The sequence below is a fragment of the Podarcis erhardii genome (genome assembly GCF_964252035.2).
Source record: "Podarcis erhardii genome assembly, chromosome: 11".
Taxonomy (NCBI): Eukaryota; Metazoa; Chordata; class Lepidosauria; order Squamata; family Lacertidae; genus Podarcis; species Podarcis erhardii.
The window spans coordinates 39,196,427-39,220,706 of record NC_138501.1 but is presented as its reverse complement, the minus strand read 5'-3'; the positions used below and the strand labels follow the sequence as shown (position 1 = coordinate 39,220,706).

At 42.0% G+C, this 24,280-nt stretch overlaps 2 protein-coding genes and 2 long non-coding RNA genes across 7 annotated transcripts in view; 2 read left to right on the top strand and 2 right to left on the bottom strand.

Annotated features, from left to right (window-relative positions):
* The window catches only part of LOC309352725 (uncharacterized protein C5orf34 homolog), a 20,924-nt gene extending 19,843 nt beyond the window's left edge, over window positions 1–1,081 (bottom strand). Inside the window, exon 1 of one of the 4 annotated variants that reach the window (XM_081881458.1) lies at window positions 905–1,081. In XM_081881458.1, the coding sequence (XP_081737584.1) occupies window positions 905–1,062 (158 nt within the window). In that variant the 5' untranslated portion in view covers window positions 1,063–1,081. Of the gene's footprint in view, window positions 1–803 lie in introns of all 4 variants that reach the window. The other 3 variants (XM_081881459.1, XM_081881462.1, XM_081881461.1) reach the window with 3 other exon arrangements.
* LOC309352905 overlaps window positions 1–3,254 on the top strand; it is a 4,711-nt gene extending 1,457 nt beyond the window's left edge. The window contains exon 2 of the long non-coding RNA XR_014161466.1: window positions 2,589–3,254. This is a non-coding gene — a long non-coding RNA (uncharacterized lncRNA). The remainder of the gene's footprint in view (window positions 1–2,588) is intronic.
* On the bottom strand, window positions 2,709–24,280 carry PAIP1 (poly(A) binding protein interacting protein 1). Its single transcript, XM_081881549.1, has 11 exons — window positions 23,715–24,280; window positions 18,512–18,660; window positions 17,120–17,308; window positions 12,831–12,943; window positions 11,571–11,682; window positions 9,906–10,031; window positions 8,953–9,059; window positions 8,119–8,236; window positions 7,951–8,005; window positions 6,256–6,349; window positions 2,709–4,311 (listed from the first exon to the last, which is right to left on the bottom strand). Exons 1-11 carry the CDS (start codon window positions 23,971–23,973, stop codon window positions 4,212–4,214), a joined length of 1,422 nt encoding a protein of 473 aa, XP_081737675.1. The 5' UTR covers window positions 23,974–24,280; the 3' UTR covers window positions 2,709–4,211.
* Window positions 6,360–7,748, top strand: LOC309352901. The gene is made up of 3 exons (XR_014161461.1): window positions 6,360–6,776; window positions 7,026–7,513; window positions 7,563–7,748. It is a non-coding gene; the product is annotated as an uncharacterized lncRNA (long non-coding RNA).

Here is a 24,280-nt window from a genome sequence, read left to right as displayed (position 1 = left end):
TTACTGAAGGTAATGGGGCCCTTAATATGTCCAGCTGTCCTTTGTCAACAACAAATTGTCGCTGCTTTTTTGTGTTGAATATATGCTGTTTGGTAGTTTATGGGCCTAATAGGTATCTAAAGCCATTTGCACACAGCAAAATATGTATTTTATCAAAGTAATGCAACCAGTCCATGCAGAATGTGGGCACCCTATATATAGAAATGAGCAAACCAGTGATATTTTAGGGAGCAGGCTAGCAGGCGGGGCCCATTACTTACATCATAGGAGCCTAAGGTAAAGGGACCCCTGACCATTAGGTCCAGTCATGGCTGACTCTGGGCTTGTGGCGCTCATCTCGCTTTATTGGCCGAGGGTGCCGGCGTACAGCTTCCGAGTCATGTGGCCAGCATGACTAAGCCGCTTCTGGCGAACCAGAGCAGCGCACAGAAATGCCGTTTACCTTCCCGCCGGAGTGGTACCTATTTATCTACTTGCACTTTGACATGCTTTTGAACTGCTAGGTTGGGAGGAGCAGGGACCAAGCAATGGGAGCTCGCCCCGTTGCGAGGATTCGAACTGCCAACCTTCTGATCAGCAAGTCCTAGGCTCTGTGGTTTAACCCACAGTGCCACAACACAAAGCACTGTTGCCGTGTGTAGGTTTTAAATTTTTTTTATCTTGGAAATGTACATCCAGTTTTTTCCTTTAAATTTTTTTGTGGGCCCCCCAAGAGAGTGCAGCCCTAAGCTGTAGCTTGTTTAGCTTATACGTAAATCCGGCACTGTGACCACCCCGCTTCTGCCCCCTCGCCACCCGCCTACCTTAAAGGGCAGAGTTTAGAGAGCCTTCCACTTCTGCACGGCCACGACGCGGAAAGAGGCAAAGATGCACCAAGAGAGTTGCAGAAAAAAGCTCAGCCTACCCGAAAGCGCAGCAGCAGCAGCAGCAGCAGCAACTCGGCTCCTTTCCTTTTCCAGACGGCGCGCCGAAAGGCGGGGAAACCAACCAGAAAGCGCGACGGGAGGAAGCCAAGCAGCAGCAGCAGCAGGAGGGGCTCGAGAGGAATATTGGGCGGATCATACGGACTAGCGGCGCCGGGGAGGAGGAGGCGGAGCTCTGGTTTCCCTGTTGAATACGGTATGAGCTTTCGAGGCTCGCGTCCCTGGCGATTTAACGCACGAGTCCTCGGAAGGGTGTGCTGTGGAATTGCATAGTTTTTACAGTGCCAGATTTACTTATAAACTAAACGAGTTATAGCTTTTGGGGGCCCCCAAAAATTTAAAGGGAAAAAACCTGGATGTACATTTCCCAAATATAAAACAAATAAAATAAAACCTACATTTAGCAACAGTGCTTGGCGTTGTGTAGGCTCCTATGATGTAAGTCATGGGTAGGTAAACTAAGGCCCGGGAGCCGGATCCGGCCCAATCGCCTTCTAAATCCGGCCCGTGGACAGTCTGGGAATCAGCGTGTTTTTACATGAGTAGAATGTGTCCTTTTAATAAAAATGCATCTCTGGGTTATTTGTGGGGCATAGGAATTGGTTCATTTTCTCTCTCCAAAATATAGTCCAGCCCCCCACAAGGTTTGAGGGACCGGACCCCTGCTGAAAAAGTTTGATGACCCCTGATGTAAGTAATGGGCCCTGCTTGCCAGCCTGCTCCCTAAAATATCACTGGCTTGCTCATTTCTATATCAATTACTTTGATAAAATACATATTTTGCTATGCGCAAATGGCTTTAAATACCTATTCGGTCCATAAATTACCATATGGCATATATTCAACACAAAAAACAGCAACAATACGTCTTTGATATATCACAGGTTTAGAAGGATATTGACAAGCTGGAATGTGTGCACAAGGAGAAGTGATCAAGATGATCTGGAAACCAATCCTTATCAGGACCGGTTGAGGGAGCTGGAGATGTTTAGCCTGGACAAGAGGAGACAGAGAGGCTATGTGATAGGCACCTTCAAGTATCTAAACGGGATGTCACAGGTGACGCATGCATATTTGTTTTACTTCCACCTGTAGTTGTGAAAGGCTTTAAATCAGAAGATTTAAAGGGTAGTATAACATGAGCCATATTCATCGACCCATTGAAATACCTGTTACTTAAATCCATTTATTTCCGTGGGTCTCCTTTGAGTATGACTAACGCTGGATATCACCACTAATTTTTGTGGGTTTTTAAACTGCCTAAATTTAAAACCAATCCACTGTATTTGCTAGTCTCATCTTGCAGATGGTGCTTAACAAATTTAATTACTCAAGTATTTTGGGCACGGGTTCAACTGGAAGCACACAAAAGAAGCTGGCAACATGACATTATGTATCAGTAATCACAGATGAAACTATGCTGCTCATAGGCACCGGGTGGGGTGGGGGCTCCAGCCCCCACAACACTCCCCATGAAGGGGCTGGGCATCCACATTTTTTTGCACCATGGGGGCCTGCGTACCCCATGACAGCATGCCTGCCAGTGTGTGCATCTGATGTCAGACGCCCACACACCCTGGGTATCCATGGTCCTGGGGTCAAGCCAGTGGGCCTGATGTTGCTGCATATTAATAGTATTATTACCTGGAATATACTTTCTTAAAGGACAATGATAAATGATGACCAGCAGCTACAGAGATGCTGCTTTGCAGACGAAAAGCAAAGAATACCGAGTAAGATCTCATGCTATGAAAATAAGGACATAAAAGGAAGACCAAAACCATACCCCAACAAAACAAAGGAGTTTATTTTCCAAAATAGGAGATTCATAAGCTAAACAAATTAACAGCCGAAAGATGTAGGTGATGCTAACTTTGTTAACAGACACAAACTGTACCAAGTTATAACAGTGCAATATTAAACAGCACTATTTACATGCATATTTACAACCTCTGTTGTCTTTACATAAGTTATTTTACCTACTGCTTGGGAAATTTCACACACACATCTTGTGTTAGGAAATAGACTCTACTTAATCTATTCAATATAAAACGAGGAACCCAAAAAAAAGCCAGACATGTTCCTGGGCAACATTTCATAAAGACAAAAATAGATGCTTAAAAAGGGAAGGGACAATAACCAGCAAACATTTAGGGCTTAATTTCTGTAATAAAAAACTGTTTAGCTCTATACAAGTGATTGTATATGGTATCTAAATTACCAAATTGAGAAGTAACAGAAATGCCAATTTCTGAGCATCACAGTTCAAAGCAACACACATTATTGTGCAACACTGAACTAAAAACAGAATCATGTCAAATTTTTTTTGAAGAATATAGGGCGGGAAACAAATAGAATTCCTCAATTGAGACATCACTCTCTCTCAAAAGTAAATGATGAGATGGTGTGAGACTTCCATTTCCCTCTGTCACTGTGAAGTGGGATTGCAAACCATGATTTGTAAGCAATCCTGATTAGCACTAATCATAGTTTGCTCAATTTATGCATCATGGCGAACTATGGCTAAGGTAAATCAGGAAAGGCAGAAGGAAGGAATCAAATGTGAGTTTGGGCTGAAGAGGTATAAATGCGGAAGACATGCCTGTTCCTCCAAACTCATTTACGCTAACCTGACATCTAAATTGAACCAGCATTTTGGGAGATCACCAACCTGACATTTTAACCAAGTGAATTTCGTTTGAAAACCTTTATGAACTAAAATGCCTACCATATTTAGCTGTTTGAGAGCAATACTCTATGTGCAGATTTTCAATTTCCCCCCAGGGTGGATGAGTAGTAGGAGTTTTCATGATTGTGAAACATTTGGCAGTTCATGACCCTAAAAAATATAGGATGACAGCCATATCCTATACAAAGGCGAGGAAGTACAATTGCAAAGTTATAGTGTATTTTATGATTCTAGGAATTTTCCTTTCTTAAAAAAGTGATAATGTACCACGACAACCCTTAGATTTGCAGATTAATGTGAAATGTTTGAAATAAAATTTGTTCCAGTCAAAACATTGTTTATTTAACTGTACATAAAATAAACTATGATATATATATACACATTGTTTAAGTTACAGGATTTAAGTTTACATTTTTTTTGGCAGATTCTGTTTAATAAAATGGAAATTGCATAACTTAACTGCTAGGAGAAACTTAATTTCCTTTGTTTGGTATGGATATTAAAGATTTTCCATCCCTTCTATTTGCTATTCATACCTATGCTGGTTTTTGTTTTTCTTCTTTAAAAAAAACCCAACACTATTATTCACATGTAGCATTTCACTGTTTCCTTTTGCGTTCTGATTCTAAGCAAAACTTTTCATATGCTTCTTCAATTTCTGGGTCCATCTCATCGTCATCATCATCATCATCAAAATACCTACAAAAGAATCCATATGTTAGATGACTATCTTTTCCAGTCACAGAAGACACCATCTTTAAGAGCAAGATAAACACCAGGATCAAAGCCCCATTTTTATACCTATATGTACCGTTGGCAATAAACAGAACAGATTGCGCTGATTTGACATGGAAGTATTTTGCACAAGCTAAGTTCATCTGTCCAATCGCATTATAATTACAAAATGCTCAAGTGTTTGGAATAAGGTTGTGCAATATTTCAGAAAAGAAACTTACACAGCACTGGATTCAAAGAAGTGTGGAAGCAATGAGTTTACTCATTAGTGTGATTTTGCAAAATGCTGTGCAAGTGCTAGTGGAAGACTTTGCACAATAAAGTTTCTGGAGCTGTGGTACAGTGCGCCTGCAACTTGTATATGCACAGGGTGCATTCCTGTGAGCAGCTGTCCGTGCTCCAATCACTAGGGCTTGCTCTACACATGTGTGGAAGACTCAAGCTATAAACAGTTACCGTATTTTTCGTCCCATAGGACACTCCGTCCCATAGGACGCACCTAGTTTTTTGGGGGGGAAATAAAGGAAATTCCCCCCCCTTTATTTCCCCCCCCAAAAGCAGGTCGGGGAAACCGAACCAGGTCGAGGAACGGCGCTGCGCCTCCCTGCTGTCCCCCGAGCTTGTGGGGCTGGCCGATGTCTGCCTCAGGCGGCAGGCTGCTATCCGCAGCGTGGGGAGCCCTGCGGGGAACTCCTGCAGGGCTCCCCATGCTGCGGATGTCTGTCCGGCGCGCGGGGCGCTCTGCTTCAAGGCGCCCTGCGCGACGGGTGGCAGGCTGCTATCCACAGCGTGGGGAGCCCTGCGGGGAACTCCTGCAGGGCTCCCCACGCTGCGGATGTCTGCCCGGCGCGCGGGGCGCTCTGCTTCAGGGCGCCCCGCCTGCCGGGCGGCAGGCTGCTATCCGCAGTGTGGGGAACCCTGCGGGGAACTCCTGCAGGGCTCCCCACGCTGCGGATGTCTGCCCGGCACACGGGGCGCTCTGCTTCAGGGCGCCCTGCCTGCCGGGTGGCAGGCTGCTATCCGCAGCGTGGGGAGCCCTGTGGAGAACTCCCACAGGGCTGCCTAGGCTGCGGATGTGTTCCCGAAGCGCCGGGCACTCTGCTTTCAGGGTGCCCGACGCTCCGGGAAGCAGGCTGCTATCCGCAGCCTAGACATCCCTGCCGGACCTCCTGCAGGGCTGCCCAGGCTGCGGATGTGCTCCCGAAGCGCCGGGCGCTCTGCTTTCAGGGTGCCCGATGCTCCGGGAAGCAGGCTGCTATCCGCAGCCTAGACAGCCCTGCGGGACCTCCTGCAGGGCTGCCTAGGCTGCGGATGTCTTCCTGAAGCCTGGAGAGCGAGAGGGGTCGGTGCGCACCGACCCCTCTCGCTCTCCAAGCTTCAGCGAAAGCCTGCATTCGCCCCATAGGACGCACCCAGATTTCCCCTTCATTTTTGGAGGGGAAAAAGTGCGTCCCAAGGGGCGAAAAATACGGTAAATATATGGAGGAGTCCTCATAAGAAAAAGGAAAATGATCTTGTGCAAAAGGAAGAAACCCTATCACAATAATTCCATTTTTCTTGTGCAGTGCTCTTCTGTGAAGACAGGAATTCTGTAAGCAGAAGACGCTTTCTGCTCAGAGCCAAGCTGTTTTTTTCCTGAATGTACAGAAATTTTATTTTCAAAAGCAACACTATTTTAGTAGAAAAAGATGTAATTTGATTGGTGCACCAGAGAATGCCAACGAAGCAAAATTACAAGAGGTGAGGCATACCCATTAGAAACTTCATTGTTTATAAGATGATTTTTTTAAAAGGTCAAGTTTTGATGAAAACACTCTTGAAAAGTGGTGCCCTAATTCAGGATTTCAGACAACAAACTGAAGCCAGGAAAGGCTTAGATTAAAATGTCAGACTGAAACAAGAACTTACGGATCTCCAGCTCCTGATAAGTCTGTTCCATTTTCCTCATACTCATGAAACAAATCTTGTCTATCAAGGAGTTCTTGGTATTTCTCTTGATAATCTATGATAGAATTTTTTTATTTAAAAAATTAAGCTGCATTTCAAAGTATAGTTCATTCACTATACCCATAACTAAAACTGCACAGTCAGTAATACACAAATAAATGTTTGGATGTATCTAAGTAACAGATGTGCAAAGCATGATCAGTGTAAATTTGATGCTGTTTCGAGTACCACTTACAAGATTTTCGGCACATCACTTTGTTGCACTCCATTCCATCAACATAAAGTTAAGAAGATTAGGTGAAATTAACAAGCTGCTTCAGCAAGCAAATACAATGATACAAATTCACACTCTCACAAAAGAAAAAGGTTGCAAGAACCAAGAAAGGGGTAGAATACCGCAAGGCTTCAATTCATAGCAATCATAGAGGAAAAACTTTATTTCAATCCTATAATTTGTTGCTAATAATTCACTAAGAAGAAGAGTTTGGATTTGATATCCCGCTTTATCACTACCCGAAGGAGTCTCAAAGCGGCTAACATTCTCCTTTCCCTTCCTCCCCCACAACAAACACTCTGTGAGGTGAGTGGGGCTGAGAGACTTCAGAGAAGTGGTACTAGCCCAAGGTCACCCAGCAGCTGCATGTGGAGGAGCAGAGATGCAAACCCGGTTCCCCAGATTATGAGTCTATCGCTCTTAACCACTACACCACACTGGCACACTAACAAATGAGAAAAGCCGTAATGGTTCTGCATTCCAGTTTGACTCCCAGCCTTCCCATGTTGAGCAGGAAGGTCTGCAGGGGGCTTCTAAGCAAGTCCAGTCAACTTAGTTGACCACTTTCAGACTTTCCTGTTCAACATGGGAAGGCTAGCGGTGGCACTTACATGGTTGAGGCTGGAGTGCACTAACGCTACTCAAGTTGCCATTCCCTAGTCAGGTGTTAACACCTGAACAGGGCTACTGTTTAGGTGCCTGGCCAGAGTCAAGGGTTTCCTGTTGCTGTTCTGTTCTTGTTGGAGAGGGAGAGATAACAAAGTTCTTGTTTAGCTTCCTGACTGGTGTGTCCTCTAATCCTTCCACAGCTAACATTAAAGCTATGGGTGGGATTCACTAAGAGAGCCCTATTAGTGGAAACCCTGTGCAAGGGCTTCTGCCTGAGCAATGGGACTCCCCCCCCCCCGCCTTCTTAAACTGGCTCAGGTGTGTGTGTGTGTGTGTGTGTGTGTGTGAGTGTGTGAGAGAGAGAGAGAGAGAGAGAGAGAGAGAGAGAACACCCAGAACAGTATGTGGGGAGAGGAAAGGGTGGTTGTTTCATCTGCCAAGCGGCAAGCTTGTTCAATGTTGAATTCCACCTAACGTTAATACAGGAAACTTCCCATTTGTGCGGAGGTTTTGTTCTGGGTCATTGTGTGCTTGCATGAAACTGCAAACCCACTGAAAAGGCCTGCTAAAACCCCATCCCTTTAGTGATGTTTCAGTGAAGTCATTTCTGGGTTTGATGCTGTGCATGTGTGCAGGATGGTTCATATATTGGTCACGCCTAAAACGGGAGTTGCCTGTACATTTTTACAGAGGTTTTCTTTAATATCAGACTTCATGAGCTCCTCATATAATTTCTGCCTAACTGCCCCCTCCCAATCAAGTTGTTGACATACCTGGATCTGCTGCAGTGAAAGGCACACCTTCAGATGTGTAAAACGTTGGTTCATTCTGAAATCAAAATACGATTGTGTTTATCAGTAACTACTTCCACATTTTATCAGTACTTTATACATAGACTGATAAATGCATCTGAAGCAAGAGGAAACACAAGTATTCATTACCATAAAGTAATTAGGGTCATTTTCTGGAGTTGCTTCCCTGTATGTTGAAGTTATATGCACCCTTCCCCAGTTACTTGACCGTAGTTCTACCAGTTTCAGAAGCATATGCTTTACATCTCTGTAAAAAGAAAGTACATAATAAAACTCACTGCATTTCCAACATGAGGGAGTAGTTTACTCACTGCTTGCAATCAGAACATAAGGGAGAAACAAAACAAAACAGATACCTGTTGCTCATTCATTCACAGCTGCTCATGAACTCAGTTTAAAACAATGTTTTAACTAATTGCCAAAGACAATTTAATTTGAAAAGTAATCATTTACATTTATATATTTATTAAATTGTATACCACCCTTCATATGAAGATCTCAGCTTTGAATTTGAAGTCAATACTCTCATTCAGTCAACACAAACATGACATTGGTGACCACACCCACACCCCTGAAGAAAAGGGAAGGCTATTTTTGCTGATGTCCTGTTCCTCTGGGGGTGCTTTTTTTTAGTGCTGGATGATGAAGGCAGCAGTGAGAATTGCCTAAAATTGCCTCCCCTCTCCTTCCATTAGTGAAGGCATCTACTGGATCAAAAGCGTATCAGTGAGCACAATGGCACCAGTTGGATTCCACCCACTGATTACCAAAGACTGGTCTATTTGAAAGCAGTATGACTTAAACCATGTCAGAAATTTCAGCACAAGTTGTATTAAAGATACCACAACAATTCTTAACTACAGTAATGATCAGAAAGCTTTAAAAGCTGTTCCACCTTAAGAGATGGCAAAGAACAGTAATCATCCCAAATGGAAAGCTAGGAAGCAATGCTTTTCTCACTACCTGCTGCAATTTGCATCCAAGACAACATTTTCAATTTTCTGTATCATTTCATTCATATAAGTCTTTCCTTTTTCTTTCCATGCATCTTCTAGTACTGAGCCTGTCAACTAAAGAACACATACTATTAGCAGACATTTTCAAAATGTGAATTTAAGGTTAATGACATTTCTGCAATCATAGGATCTGTGCTGAAGGCCTTCATAGTACTTTCTAATTATTTAATTGATTAAATGCATTTCTAAACAGGTTAATATTTAAAACTCTTCAAGCAGCATAAAAATAAAAAAGCATAGAAACACCTCACCCTGCAAATCTAAGCTACTTGGATATCCTTCTATGGAAACAAGAAGCTGCTTGGATGTTCTTCCAGTATTTATTATGCCACACATATGTAACAGCCACATGCATAGATCTCTTTATTCTTCTGTTAGAGTTGCCATAGTAGGGGAGATAATAAAACCACCAAGCTTTGCACACCACTGGTTGAATGCTCTTGAAACCTATTTTTATGATTAATCACATTCTTTATTCCAGTATACCTGAAGGAGCGTCTCCACCCCCATCGTTGTGCCCAGACACTGAGGTCCAGTGCCGAGGGCCTTCTGGCAGTTTCTTCACTGCGAGAAGCCAATTTACAGGGAACCAGGCAGAGGGCCTTCTCGGTAGTGGTGCCCTCCCTGTGGAACGCCCTCCCACCAGATGTCAAAAAGAAGAACAACCACCAGACTTTTAGAAGACATCTGAAGGCAGCCCTGTTTAGGGAAGCCTTTAATGTTTAACAGACCACTGTATTTTAATATTTTGTTGAAAGCTGTGGAAACCCAGCCCGATGGGCGGGGTATAATCATCATCATCACCATTATCAAATCTGGCTCTCTTTGAAAAAAGTTTGGGCACCCCGATTAGATCAAGTATGATGTAGAAAACAACTCTTAATAATGAAAACATCATACTTTCAGTAGTTTCACCGCACAGGTTAAATTGTTGTCCACAGGATTAGAGAAAAGGGTGTTCAGTAATTCATGAAGTCCAGTCTGAAGAATCTCTGCTCGGGTTAGCTGACCTTTAGTTCCTTTTACCTATAAAAATGCACATATTAATGTTTACATGCCATTAAAATTAGTGTAGTTTGGAACCACTGGTTTGATGACTTCAAAATTAAAAATATTGCAAGTCATTTAAACCCAAGTGTCTGGAATTGCATTTTCCTATATAAAACTAGCTGCTTACAGAACCATAAACCAAAAGCCCATAATCAGGGGTCTATACATTATATCTGGGATAGGAAATAAAAAATACTTTTACTAGCCCAGAAGAATACAGTAAAAATGCCCTGAGCAGATGCAGACCGCCTTTGCTTTTTCAACAAACCACTCTGCTCCTCCCAAAGAACAAAGAAAGGCCAATAGCACAGACGGCACTATGCTAAACCACCTGTGGGTCTCTTTCTGAAAATTTAGCATTGCACCTTCCTCCCTGTTAAGTATGTGGCTAAAGAACACACACCCTCCCCTTTCTTTTCTGGCTTTGGGGAGCCATTTCTCTATGTTTCTTTTCGGCATCAGTAAGTCTTCTCCCCTTTTAAAAATCAACAAGACTACTTTGTTCTGCAAATATATATATTCTGCCTGTTTGCTAAATCAGGAATAATGATTTTGTACACTTGAATAGCTAAAAGGAAATTTAAAGCCACCTTTTATAATAGCTTGTTGAAATCAATGCTACTTAACTACGCTAAATACTTTATTTGCCAATTGCACTACATTACTTAGGCTTAAGAAGCCTAATTCTAGGAAGCTGGCTGGCAGATAAAGTATTTAGAAATTGATACATTCATGCTAGCATTCCTAATCACCTAATAATTTTGGATTAACTTTACTGTCTGAATAAGCCTCAAGAATATTCTGGGCCATTTCCTTAAACTCTCAGTTTTGGTTAGAAAAGAAAGAAAATACTTCAGTCTACAATGAAACTAGACTAAACCTTGTCATCTACAGCAGCCATTCCATCAGGCTACAGGAGAGGGAAAGAGCTGGGAATGTAGGTCTCTCCATCAGTTCTGCTGAAGGACTCAACAACTTTTGACTCCTCTTGGCCTTAAACACTTTCCATTCTAGATGGTCATTAGAAGAACTAACTAGGAAATATTGCTTGAAGCCCCTGCCCTTCCGATCCTTTTTTCTTCATGTATTTTATACTGTAAGCCTCAGAGCAGGGACCATCTTACTAATAGTGACTTGGTTATGGGAGCTCTTTCTAACCAGGATAAAATGCTTCATGTTAAGAATAAACGAGTGTATAGCAGTTTTGTTTAGGGAAATAAAGTGATAAAGGACAGTAGCAGAATTCTACTCAACTGCTCATTAAGGAATATATAGTTCACACCATCCAATGTTTTGGCAAGAAAGCAAAAAGGCACTTGGATGTTTCAACAAGGATTTGGACACTTTAACAGAAATAATAATTTTACTGAAATTATGCAATAAATAAGAGAACTCTACGCTAAAGGTATGATACTTATTTTTAGATTTTTACTGCTTTTGACTTATAGTCAAAATGTATGCTTAGATCCTTTTCTCACCACTGGTCTGATTTTTTTTTAAACCAAATCCCTTTACCTCTAGATTTAGATAAAGCTCAGCTAAAAATAGCACAAATGCATGAAATCTTTTCCGTGCAGCTTCATCTCCTTTGGCAGCTTCATCTCTATTTTCATACTCTTTTCGACACCTAGAAAAGACATGTTTTAATCAGCAATATTCTCAACGTCAGTCAGTTCTAGTCATACAAAAAAATTGAAAACCTGCAGTTAAAAGCCAGTATTAGTGGGGAATAATAGGCAAAGGATAGATTAAAATGGGATGGTGTATAATTGAAACAACTGCGTATCCAGGGCTTCATTTCGTGAGTATGGTTGTTCACTACTCAAATAGATCGCTGCCATTAATTTAAATGCACCCTTCATATATTTAGCTATATATTTCTGGGTTCAGTTACACTCAGGTGTAATTAAGAAAAGGATATGCAGATAGCACTGACTCAACTGTCAATAGCTTCCACCGAGATCTATAATGCAATATAAAATGAGATGTTGTCCAAGATAAATTTGTGAAGAGGCAAAACTTCCCCAGATTACTAGAGACCCATCCCAACTGTGTCCGTGAATGCATGCTGAAAAGCTTACACAGATGGAACATTTGTAATAGGGTAACATTGAATTCCACCCAGAGAAAATATACCAGATGAATGTTCAAGCATATTCATCACTTTTCATTTGTTAGAATAAAAAAGCTGAACTTCAGCACTACAGGCACCCAGCTTTTTTACCCACTAAGTTATACAAGTTGCAGTTAAGTTTATATATATGGTATTATTTATAAGCATGGGAAGACTTAGAGATACACACACAAATGTATTCTTGGTTGGGTGGGGGAGGAAAACAATGGATTGTTTATCTAAAAAAAAATTCAGGTGGTTTGCTTTCTGCAATTATGCAGGCTAGAAATTTGCATTAAAAATGAAAGCTGGGACTCTTGGAAACATGGAGAGAATATAGAATATACACAGAGTAAATTGAGGCTGGTTGACTGTCAGCAGCTTCTCCTTCATGACTATAAAATCTGTCAGTTTTACTTACTAGAACATGCCAGCCAAAATATTTGAAAAGAAGTGGAGATAAGAAATGAAGCAAAATGAAGCAAAAATCCCAAAATGCCTCTGATGTATAGGGGCAGAATATAATTATGCAACACATAAAATTGTTCTGGTAGTCCACTGGGCAATCTCTTGAATCAGATGTTTAAGTAGCGAAGAAACACAAGAAAATCAAGCCAATTTTGAGCATGACTGATTAGTGTCATAAAAATACAGATACTGACCTGTGAAGCAGTAATTGTCTAAAGTTGCCACTTTGCGGATTAATGGTGAGATTATGAGAAAGATAATTGCACAGCCTTGCTCCCATATAAGAAAAATTTGGAACAGATGTAGCCTTTCAAACAAAAGAATAATTGGAATTAAAATTACAAAATGCTGTGGATTTCTTGTACTTAAAATATTTTCCTTGACCCCTCCACAAGAACTTGAAAAGAACAATATTCAGCTAACCAGAAATCACTGTTTTTTAAAGGTCCCAACAACAACTAGCAGCTAGGCCTCCTCTAAGGCTCAGTTAACTCAGTTCTTATTTATTATAATGCATCCTTTCTTATACTCATGTGCCCCCTTGGTATAATTTTGGCCTTTGAAACACTTAGTTCCTTGCTTTTCCCTTAAGTCCCACAGCTGCAACACTGCTACCCCCCACTCACAGCCATCTCAGAAAGCAGTTGTGAGTTATCTTTGTACCGAGTCCTCTAATTGATAAAAAGAGTTCAATTCAAGGTCTCTGTCCTCATTTTCAAAACTTCCATGAGGTTTCAAATTCGCTTTTGGCAGAAAGACATCTTCTACATCCTCAACATTTGATAGTAAATATTATCTAGCTGAATTTATACAATACCAGGAGCAGAAAAAGACGCAAAAACCAGTGCGTTGTGAAATATAAAAACAACTACAGGATACATTGTAATGTTAGCAAAGTGACAGATATCTCTCTCAAGTTATGGATGCTCTTTAAAGCACAGCTTTCCAAACTGTGTCGCGACATGTTAGTGTGTTGACTGCAGTGTGTAGGTGTCGCAGGGAGCAAATGCTCCCTGCGCTCGACCCATGGCTGGAAAGGGGTTAGTTTAACCTCCGTTTTGCTAGTAAAACTGAATTACTGTGTTGCAAAATGATGCATGTCTAAAAAGTGTGTCACCAACATTAAAAGTTTGGAAAGCTCTGCTTTAAAGATTCAGCCTTTAAAATTAATTGGGTCATCTTCTGGTTTGGATGTATGGCTAGTAAGACAAAAGTACATAATGCCCATGGCTTAAACTGCATTTTTCAACGCTTAAAAAAAAAGCCAACTAACAGAAGTGAGGAATGATATTGCAAAAATAACATTAAGTAGCCTCAGAAAGCAATACGTATTTCCTTTGGAATAGGCCATATTGAACATAGAAGGCCTTACATCTCAGTGAACAAACAATGGAGAAGGTTGCAAGTGAAAAAAGGGATCAAAGAGGTATTTTCCCATTTCATATCTAAGAAGTCCTACTTAAACTTTGATTTCTGAATTGGCATTTACACGTGCCCTGACCTTAGCTTATTATTCAGTGAACTATGACACTAAGAGCATTGAAACTGGAACTAATATTCTATTTTTAAATCATTTCCTAGAATTTTAAGTAGGTTACAGTAAGGTTTCATAAAGCAAATGAACTTCCCCCCAAAAGGAAAAAAATAATACTTTGGATATAAGAGTTGGTTACCTTTTTCCATTTGCTTTGTGTAGTAAAAGACATTCAGTGAAGATTAAACAATATTTCTAAGCTATAACGCAGAATGTAAGTTTCCTTCATGCCAAACTTTAAAAAACAGGGAGAGCGTCATCATTCTGCAGCCCATTACTCAAAGGTACACACCTTTCTGTCACTATTTTAAATTTGCATGGCAAAATTGCAAGGAGTTGGTCCTCACTATCAAGGAAGAGCTGACCAACGAAGTGAAAGTACTAGGAACCAGGGAAGGAAGTGATCACAGCCTCTTGGGTTTCATTGTACAGAGGCATGGGAAAGCTGAATGTAGCTAGACATGCACTCTGCACTTGAAGAAGCTAGATTCAAAAAATCCTTAAGGAACTACTGGGTGAAATTCCATGGTCAAAAAAATTCAAAGACGAATGGCAGTTTCTTAAAGGTGAAATACTGAAGGCACAAAACGCAGACAATGCCAACAAGAAAAGTGGGAAGCATCTAAAGAAACCAGTGGGGTTGCATAAGGAACTCACAGATGAGCTGAGATGTAAGAAGGGCATGTATAAGAAAATGGAAGAAAGGGGAAATCACAAAGGAAGAGTATACATGAATAGGCAACAGTTGCAGGGAATTTAGGAGGGTCAAAGCTCAGAATGAACTCAGGCTTGCAAAAGAGGTTTATTCAGCTATGTTCAAAGCAAGAAGAACAAGCAAGCAGTAGGTCCTTTGCATGGAGATGATTGACAAATGCTATTGGGCGACAGAGAAAAGATGGAACTGCTCAACACCTACTTTGCCTCTGTCTTTCCCAAAATGAAAGCAGTGTCCAGCCTGGTAATAACAGCATAAATGATGAAAGGAGAGAGCTGCAGCCCAATATAGGAAAAAGCAAGGGAATACCTGGCTACTTGAAATCTCCAGGGCCTGATGAGCTGCACTGAAGTATACTAAAGGAACTTGCAGGTGTAATCTCTGAGCCTTTGTCTTTAATCTTTGAGAATACTTGGAGAATAGGTCAGGTACAGACAACTACCAACTACTGTCAGCTTGACATTGATAGCAAGAAAGGTCCTAGAACAGATAATTAAATGGTCAGTCTGTGAGCACTAAGAAGAGGATGCTGTGATAACTAAGACCCAACATGGGTTTCTCAATAATAAGCTATGCCTGATGAATCTCATTTCTTTTTCTGATAGGAGTTTCAAGCTTGGTGGATCAGGGGAATGCTGTGGATGTAGTCTTATCTTGATTTCAGAAAGGCTTTTCACAAAGTCCCCCATTATCTTCTTGTGAAGAAGCTGGTAAAATGTGTGCTGGACAAGGTAACTCTTAGGTGGATTTGTAGCTGGTTGACTGACCGAACCACAAGAGTGATCACAAATGGTTTCTCATCATCCTGGAAAAAAGTGACAAGTGAGGTACTGCAGGGCCCATAATTGTTCAATGTCTTTATAAACGATTTGAATGAAGGAATCGAAGGGATGCTCATCAAATTTGCAGATGGAACCAAACTGGGAGGGTTAGCTAATGCTGCAGAAGATAGAATCAGAATTCAGAATGACTTTAACAGATTGGAGAACTGGGCCCAAACTAACAAAATGAATTTTTATAGGGACAAATGTAAGGTTTTATACTAAGGCAGGAATAATCAGATGCACAAACATAAGATGGAGGACACCTGGATTGCCAATAGTAAACATGAAAAGGATATAGAGATCTTAGTTTACCACAAGCTTAACATGAGTCAACAGTGTGATGCAGCTGCAAAAAAGCAAACACTCTTCTAGGCTGCATCAAAAGAAGTATAGTGTCGCAATCAAGGGAAGTCATAGTCCTGCTCTATTCTGCCCCTGTCAGTCCACACCTGGAATACTGTCCCCAGTTCTAGACACCACAGTTTAAGGTTACTGACCAAGCTAGAAAGTGTGCAGAAGAGGGCAACCCAGATGATCAAGGGTCTGGAAACCAAGCCCTATGAGGAACGGTTGAGAGAACTGGTTATATTTAGCCTGAACAAGAGGAGACAGAGAGGAGATATGATAGGCATCTTCAAGTATCTAAAGGGATGTGACATGGAAGATGGAGCAAGATTGTTTTCTCCTGCTCTGGAGGGCAGGACTTGAACCAATGGCTTCAAGTAGAAGATTCTGTTGGGTTTTACGATGTCTCTCCCACACAAGATGTGGCAGGCTGACAGGTTAATTACTCTTAGATTTATTTAGTAATTACACAGAAGCTGCAGTCCGAGCTCTCATAGCTCAGTCTTCACTGGATGAACCAGCTGGCCCCAATGGATGACACTGTCTGCACCAGCAGGACACCCTCCACATTTTGCCCCACCTCCTGCTGGGCGGACGTTGCCCCAGTACCCGGCTCTTCCTCCTGCTCCGAGGGGATTTGGGTGCAGCCAGTCCCTGCTCCTCTTGAACCTAGTCTAACAGAGGCTGTTCCCCTGCAGCCGGCTCTGTGGAACAGTCTCACTCGGGAGGTGGTGAAATTTACTTCATTTGAGGTTTTTAAGTAGAGGCTGGATAGTCATCTGTCATGGATGCTTTAGTTGAGATTCCTGCATTGTGGGGGGTTGGAGTAGCTGACCTTTGAGGTCCCTTCCAAATCTACAGTTGTATGAAAAGCTTCATCTCTAGTGTAAATAATTAACATCCAGATCTTCAAAAGCTCCTAAAGGCTCAATCTTTTATTTTATTTTAATAAAAGTAAACTTGATGGGATACCATGTTAATGTGAGATTAGAAATTCATGTAGATATTTTATATATATTATGCAACCTGTCCATCAAACATGACATATATATACACACACTCTACCTGTTGGTATATGAGCTCAACAAGTTCTTGTAATGCTTCATCTGTAGTGACACAAGCATTTACAGTTTCTGAAAAATGTGCTCTTTCAGTTTCAAAACAAGCCGGCTGTTCTGCAAGGTGGTTGAGAAAGTCCTGCACATATTCTGTTAGAGTTGGAAATCCATCACAACCATCTTCCAAAGAAGATTCCTAAAAGCGATTATAGTCAGCTTTGGAATTAAACTTATTATCAGTTCTCATTCAAATGGCTTCAACAACTTATATTTACCAATAATAGCGGAAGGAAGGCAAAATAAATAAAGCAATCTGAAGTTTAAAAAACACACAACCCTGGAACAGTCTTAAACTGGGCATAAAGTTCTACTAGGGGGCCTTGTTAACAATCTTGTGGTGAGCCATGCTGTCCTGTCCACACACCATGAATACTTGCTGTTGGTGAATTACAGCTAAATTATAGCTACTGTAAAATAATATATAACAACAAGACTGGGTGGTATGTCACAGGCACAGGATGCCCAATTCACTCAACAGGAGCTGTTTCAGCTAGGCAGTTGCAATGGCATTGGAATTTGTTTGTGTGTATGTGCACACTCTAATTAGCTATTTTTTTCCTCAACTAAAATCTTCTACATTTATTCATTTTGTAATTATTATGTGCATATATAAAATGTAAACATTGTTGCTTTTTAGAGATGCTACTGCAAAAAAGCAAGCAAGCTGATTTTTTCATACAGACGAGAAACAGTATATAAATGGACTTTCTGCCTCCCCTTCCAACTTATAGCCCTCCCCAAATCCACAATGGCAACCCATGTGTTACATTATAGCAAAAGATACTTAGTTTTATGGAAAGGTATTTGAAGTCAAGTATACTAGCACTCTTAATAATATTAATAATGTGCTGTGTGCAGTACTGGCACATAATCAAAAAAGAGGGAGAGGCTGTCCTCTCAGATCAGACAGCTAGATATTAGAGAAGTGTATACTTTTACATATACACACTACTAATACATATATTTTTAAATAGCCAGGGCCTATTAGAAGGCTTTATCCACAAAAGCCCATGTCATTCAAGAGCAAACTTTTTCAAGCAGTCCTTAAGGCATTCTAAAAATTTCAGCAAACTGAAAATGTTGCGTACAGATTGCCTAGGTGACCTAATATTAGACAAATCAAAAGTTGCAGACAAAAGTGTCTATGGGTGGCAGATTTATTCATTTTAAACCATTTGGTGTTTAAGGATCTCTAAAACACCAAGAGAAATTATGGGATGGAATTTTCAGCTTCCAAGATCAAAGTCATTTCTTACAAAGAAGATTAACAAATCTAGCAGAATGTTCACATTGGCCTCACTTGATTGGAAATGGAAGAGAGAGGAGGCTAAATACTTACTGTAAGATTAGGGGTATATCCTGAGGGGTAAAATTCAGGTGCATTCACAGAAAGCTTTGATATTACCACTGGAGCCACAACCACCTGAGGTTTAGCCATTCCTGATTTAGAACTATTTTTTTCTGGTAAAGATGTAGCTCTTGCCTGTTCTGAAAATTTAAAATATGAAGAAACTGAGTTTGCATGTTTCAACCAGAAGTCATTTAAAATACCCCCCCCCCCAACAGTGTACTGGGCTCCCAAAATCTTGTTGGCATCCCTGCTCTTCTGTTCATTTTTTCTCTTTCTCACTATTGACATTATGCAACCACTAGCACTTAAATAAATCACTTTTGTCAGGGTCAACCATGGAAAAAGGAAACTAAGCTCAGCTTTAAAGCTAGGAAGAATTAAAAGACTTTACTATCATTGTAGTGCAGTCTCTTAAACACAAGGCAGTTCTATGAACAGCTGAGAGATGGCTTTATTCCTTTACTAGAGAAGATATGCAATTTAGACACAGTTCTTGCCACAGGCGTATATGTGGCTGTTAATATACATGGTGTTCATAAAGTTATAAAGAGCTGGATCATACCACATCAGGAAAACTCCAAATGTGAGAATAAAATTTATACCCTGCCCTTTAGCAGAAAAATGTCCCTGCCTACTGGCTCATCATCTAAAAAGACATGACATGAGGAAAAATGCAGGGGAGGGGGGAGAGTGAAATTCAGAGAAGATTTAATCTCAAAGAGAAAAAAGAAAGAAAAAGAACCCACTCAAAGTCCAATCAATCATTAATAGTTGAAGCCTGCAATCCTAAATGGTCTGTGAGGGACAGAGAGCTAAATTCAAAGGCAGTTCTATCATCTCAACCTATGCCCTTCTGGGCTCAAGTTGCAGGGCAGAACAGAGGGAGTGCCCTTCCACTCATTTCCAGCACAGGTCAGTGGGAAATGCCTTTTTAAAAACTTTCCCCCCTCCCTCATTAGTAATAACAAGAGGATAAGATGAGGGAGAGATCTGGACACCCTCAGTTCCAATTTGGGGCCAAGTTGTGGGGCCAAGAGGTCATTGGATTGAAGCAATTTCTTAGAATCACCTGGCACACACCTGTTTGATGCTAGCAATGTTGGGTTGAAGCTCCATTATCAGTTGGGCCAGGACTTCAGAGGAGCTTCTAGCACTGGAGAGCTAAACCCTTAACCTCAGATCTCCCTTTCTGACTTAAGCAGGAGGGATCCAATTCATCCTATGGCCGCTGGGATGCACTCCCAGGAACCACTGGATTGTACACTAAGAATCAAAAAGAGTGGTTCCCGAATATTTTATTGCACAGAGCATTTGAAAACTGCTGAGCATCTTGGCTGACCACTAAATATTTCCTGCCTGTTATAGCTATTGCAATACGCTGTGCTAGATAACTGCATTATTTTTAATTGCTTTCTTAATTGCTTTTATTTCTTATATTAGATTTTATTGTATTACAGTTTGAACGACTTCAAACTGTAATACAATACTACACCATAAGAAATAAAAGAAGCAATAAAATACAATTACAAATCAATATGAATATTTAATGCTGACATAGTGCAGACCACCTGAATGAAGCTTGTGAATCACTGGTGGTCCACAAACCAGTCAGGAAACCCCTAGTGTAGGAAGTTTGTGAACAGAGAAACAAAATCAATGAACATTTGAGTCTACACTACTGATGATTGATTGTCTATTAAGTGGTACTGAAATGGGGATCTGAACAAGTCCCCCACTCAGTCAATCTGTTATTGCCCAGATTTTAGCTAGTTATTAAGACTGGAGTGTCATTATCTGGTAACCCACCATAGCTCTCTTGGATCACACAGAAGATTTTACTATAACCTATGTATTCCCTAGCCACTAGAATGCATTTCAAAGAAGTTCTGGGATGCATTTTTTTAAAATAAAAACTGAATATAAAATAATCACACATATATTTTTAAAAGGTATAATTGGGGAATGTAACTGTTAAAAAAACCTGAATTAATTGGCATTAGATATCAAAGACATTAGGCTGTCCCCGTTCTTTCAATTCAGACAGAGCTTGAATCTGGAATCTTACACATAGCTTTGCCTCAGAACGTAAATAAAGATTCTTGTTTGTGTGTGTGTATATATTTATGTATCTCACACTCCTTAAGTCAACAGGTCTTACCATGACAGCTTCTTGTGCACCCCTTACAAATTACAAATAATTCCTATGCACTGAAGATTACACAGAATAAAGCAAAGTTTTGCATTACCAAAACATAAACCTTTTTCCTAGACATGTATAAGAGGAAAAATAATCAAAATTTAAGGTATTTATTAAGTATAAAGCCTTTTTGCCACATTTCAGACAAAATAGCAGACATGTGTCAGTCTTTCTGTTGGTGGAGAAATGTATTTAATTGTATTTAAGGTGGCATTTTAATCCATAGGATAGAATCCAATTGGTCCTCCTGTTGCTGTTGCTCCAGCAAAGGTGTCAGCAAACAGAGGAGAGGGGATTTCAGCTCATTTCCCTGTCCCCTGCAATCTCCAGAAACATGTTCTGGAGTGTCCCCTAAACTCCTCCCCTCCCCCCCCCCGCAGCAGATTTTAAGGGTGTCAGAGACTCAAAAGGATATGACAGATCAGCAAAAATCACCTCCTCTCTGTTACCAGATAACTCCTGCTGAATCAAGGGCACCAGCTGGATTAAATCCATACAGGTAATTAAGTATATTGTATCATCAATGTATATTCTATGTTATGGATGGCAGGCATAAGCAACTCTGTCTCAAGAAGTTTACAAACTAAGCTTTTTAATGAATATGTTGTCTGTCCTAAATTTTAGGGTTAAGGCAGGCGACGCACTTATTTACAGCTGATGACATATTCTGCTTTCCTAATTTACTGTGTAGTTGCTTCCTCAAAGGCAACAACATCTTTTAAATGCAGTACACAAGATGTGGGAATCTTGCCACCTTGCTCAGTTTTAAAGTCTAAGCCCTATATAATCGCCCTGAATATTTTAAATTGAAGAGTGGTAAAAATAAAAATACACAAGAAACTTCCTTAGAAGCAACTACAGATTTCAGTCAAATTTACTGCTGAATCCTCATGTTTCAGGATGTCAGCCTTCTTGCATCTTCCTATATGACTAGTTGCTTTTTACATTTTGAATCAGTAATAAAAATTAACACTGGCTAAAATGTTGGTTGAGTTTCATGACAGCCCTTTTCCACATGGGCACAAAATCTCCATGAAGAGTTCAAAGACATTTTTACCATAATCTCCTAAACATGCTTACCGGTACTTTAATGCAAGTTTCACTGGGTTCAATGCAACCCTATGCACAACTAAACTGAACTATGCAGAACTTACTCTAAATGATCATGTTTAGGACTGGGCTTCTATCTATCCCAATCCTGAGTGTATATACTTAAAAAGAATTTGTATTAATTCGCAAGAACTTGCTTTCAAATTAGTGAGGCTAGACTTCAGATAGGAAAATGACCTTAAGAAAAACAACCACACACAAGCTCTTATTTTACCCTGCCCTATTCCTCACTATGGGACGCGGGTGGCGCTGTGGTCGGTGGTTCCCCACGATGGGGTGAGCTCCCATTGCTCAGTCCCAGCTCCTGCCAACCTAGCAGTTTGAAAGCACGTCAAACGTGCAAGTAGATAAATAGGTACCGCTCCAGCGGGAAGGTAAACGGCGTTTCCGCGCACTGCTCTGGTTTTGCCAGAAGCAGCTTAGTCACGCTGGCCACATGACCTGGAAAAACTGTCTGCAGACAAATGTTGGCTCCCTCGGCCAGTAAAGCGAGATGAGCGCTGCAACCCCAGAGTCACTTGCGACTGGACTTAACTGTCAGGGGTCCTTTACCTTTACCTTTTTATTCCTATCTAATCAGCAGTACCATCTTACTACCCAGTGAGAAACATATATGGACCAGATTTCTAATTAATGGAATGGGAAGGTCAAATTATATATACTGCACTACACACTCGCAAACTTGCACAAATATAAATCGACACATTGTTTGTAACCATACATATCTATTTCAGACTGCATTTAAGGGCAGTCTACAGAGAGGATGGGGCATGCAGGGAAGATGACACACCATCCCAATCTTTTTTTAAAAGTTCACCTAGCCCTTGGTACCGCAATAATCCTAATCCCATTCTTCGTCCCTGCCCAGAGAATTTAAATCAGGACAACAGAGGAGCCATTCCAATAACCAAAGAGACTTCAGGAAGTAAAATAATGGCTCTACCCTATGAGGGACCTAACTTCATCATGGCCAGTGGAGGTTTATTCCCAAAGAAAATCTGCAAAGGACTGCAGGCTTCAATTCCCGAAGTTCAAAGGGCCGTCTCTGCATCTATTCGGGATGAAATGGCAAAAACATTGGTGGTGGAGTGGATGGGAGATATAGAAACACCAGCAGGGTGCATTTCAACACAGCCCAGTGATATAATTACTGTACTACAGCAGGGCCGCCGACGCAAATAAATATAGTCACCCAGTATGCGGAGCCGGCCAGAAATAGAGGTGCTCTTGAGGAATAGCGGTGCATGACGCTAGACACCAAGATACAGGGTTGAAGCGGGAGGAGCGACGATTTCTCGCCTCCCCCCCCCCCCCCAGAAAACCACACACACACACAATCTTCCTCCAAAGGCGCCCCTGCATAGCCCCAAATTCACCCGAGGGAGACTGGACGGAGTACAAGGGCTATGGAGATGGAAGGGGGGGGGGACCACACATTTTCCCCACCCCCGCCAGGTTTGCACACTTTCTACCAGGGGTGCCAACTTGAATAAAATATTGGGGGGGGGGGGAGGGCAGGTAAGCCCCGCCCCGCATAATCGATGACATTACGTAGTGCACGCACACCCTTGGAATGGCAAAGCTCATAAACTTGGGGGGGGGGAGAAACCCTCAAATATTTTATTGTTTGGGGAGGAGGGCAAAAAAGACCCCCCGGCCCCTAGGAGTTGGGTCCTATGTTCTCTTGCTCAGCTCCGACTGCGAGGAAGGAGGTTCCCGACGACGGGCCAAGGCTATGCGGGGAGGTCGGCCCCCCCATTTCCACTTCCTAATAATAATAATAATAATAATAATAATAATTAATAAATAAAAAACCACACAAAACACGAAAGTGGGAGGGAGGGCGTGAAGGGGCTGCGCAGGAAGCGGCGCCAGGCCAAATACCTGCGGCGGCGCCGGCCCCCGGGGGCGCCGTCTTGGGCGGCCGGAGGGGTTCCTGGTGGTGCGCGAAGCCCTGCTTGAGGAGCTGCGACGGAGCCCCGAAGCCTCTTCCGCCGCCGCTGCTACCGCTGCTGGTGCCTCCTCCGCCTCCGCCTCCGCCTCCGCTCATCCCCAAGCGGGCGCCGCTCTCCGGAGCCGTAGGAGCCCCACCCCCTCGGCCTCGACCCGCACCGGGAGCCCGGTCGAAGCCGTTGTCGGACATGTCGGCCTCCTCAGGCCCGCCTCTTCCTCATGAGGGAAACCACCCGAGTCCTCCTCGGCCCGCGCCCGCCCCGACACCCGCTTCCTCCCCTTGCTCCGAAGCCCTTGCACTTTCGGTTCCTCCTCCTCCTCCTGCCGCTGCTGCCGCCGCTCGCTCGCTCTTCCTCGTCAGGCGGAGCGGGGTGGGGGTGAAATCCCCACACACCGCCAGCCACCGAAGACGAACGAGACACACACACACACACGCCCCCCTCTCGCGCTCAGTCAGGGACGCTTGTTGCGTTTCCCCGGTTCGGCTCACAGCGCCT

Coding starts and splice junctions, on each gene's coding strand:
- PAIP1 (XM_081881549.1), bottom strand. CDS start 23,973: ATGTCCGACAACGGCTTCGACCGGGCTCCCGGTGCGGGTCGAGGCCGA. Junction 11,683..12,830: donor AGACAATTACTGCTTCACAG/GTCAGTATCTGT, acceptor TGTCTTTTCTAG/GTGTCGAAAAGAGTATGAAA. Junction 8,006..8,118: donor ATGACCCTAATTACTTTATG/GTAATGAATACT, acceptor TTTTGATTTCAG/AATGAACCAACGTTTTACAC.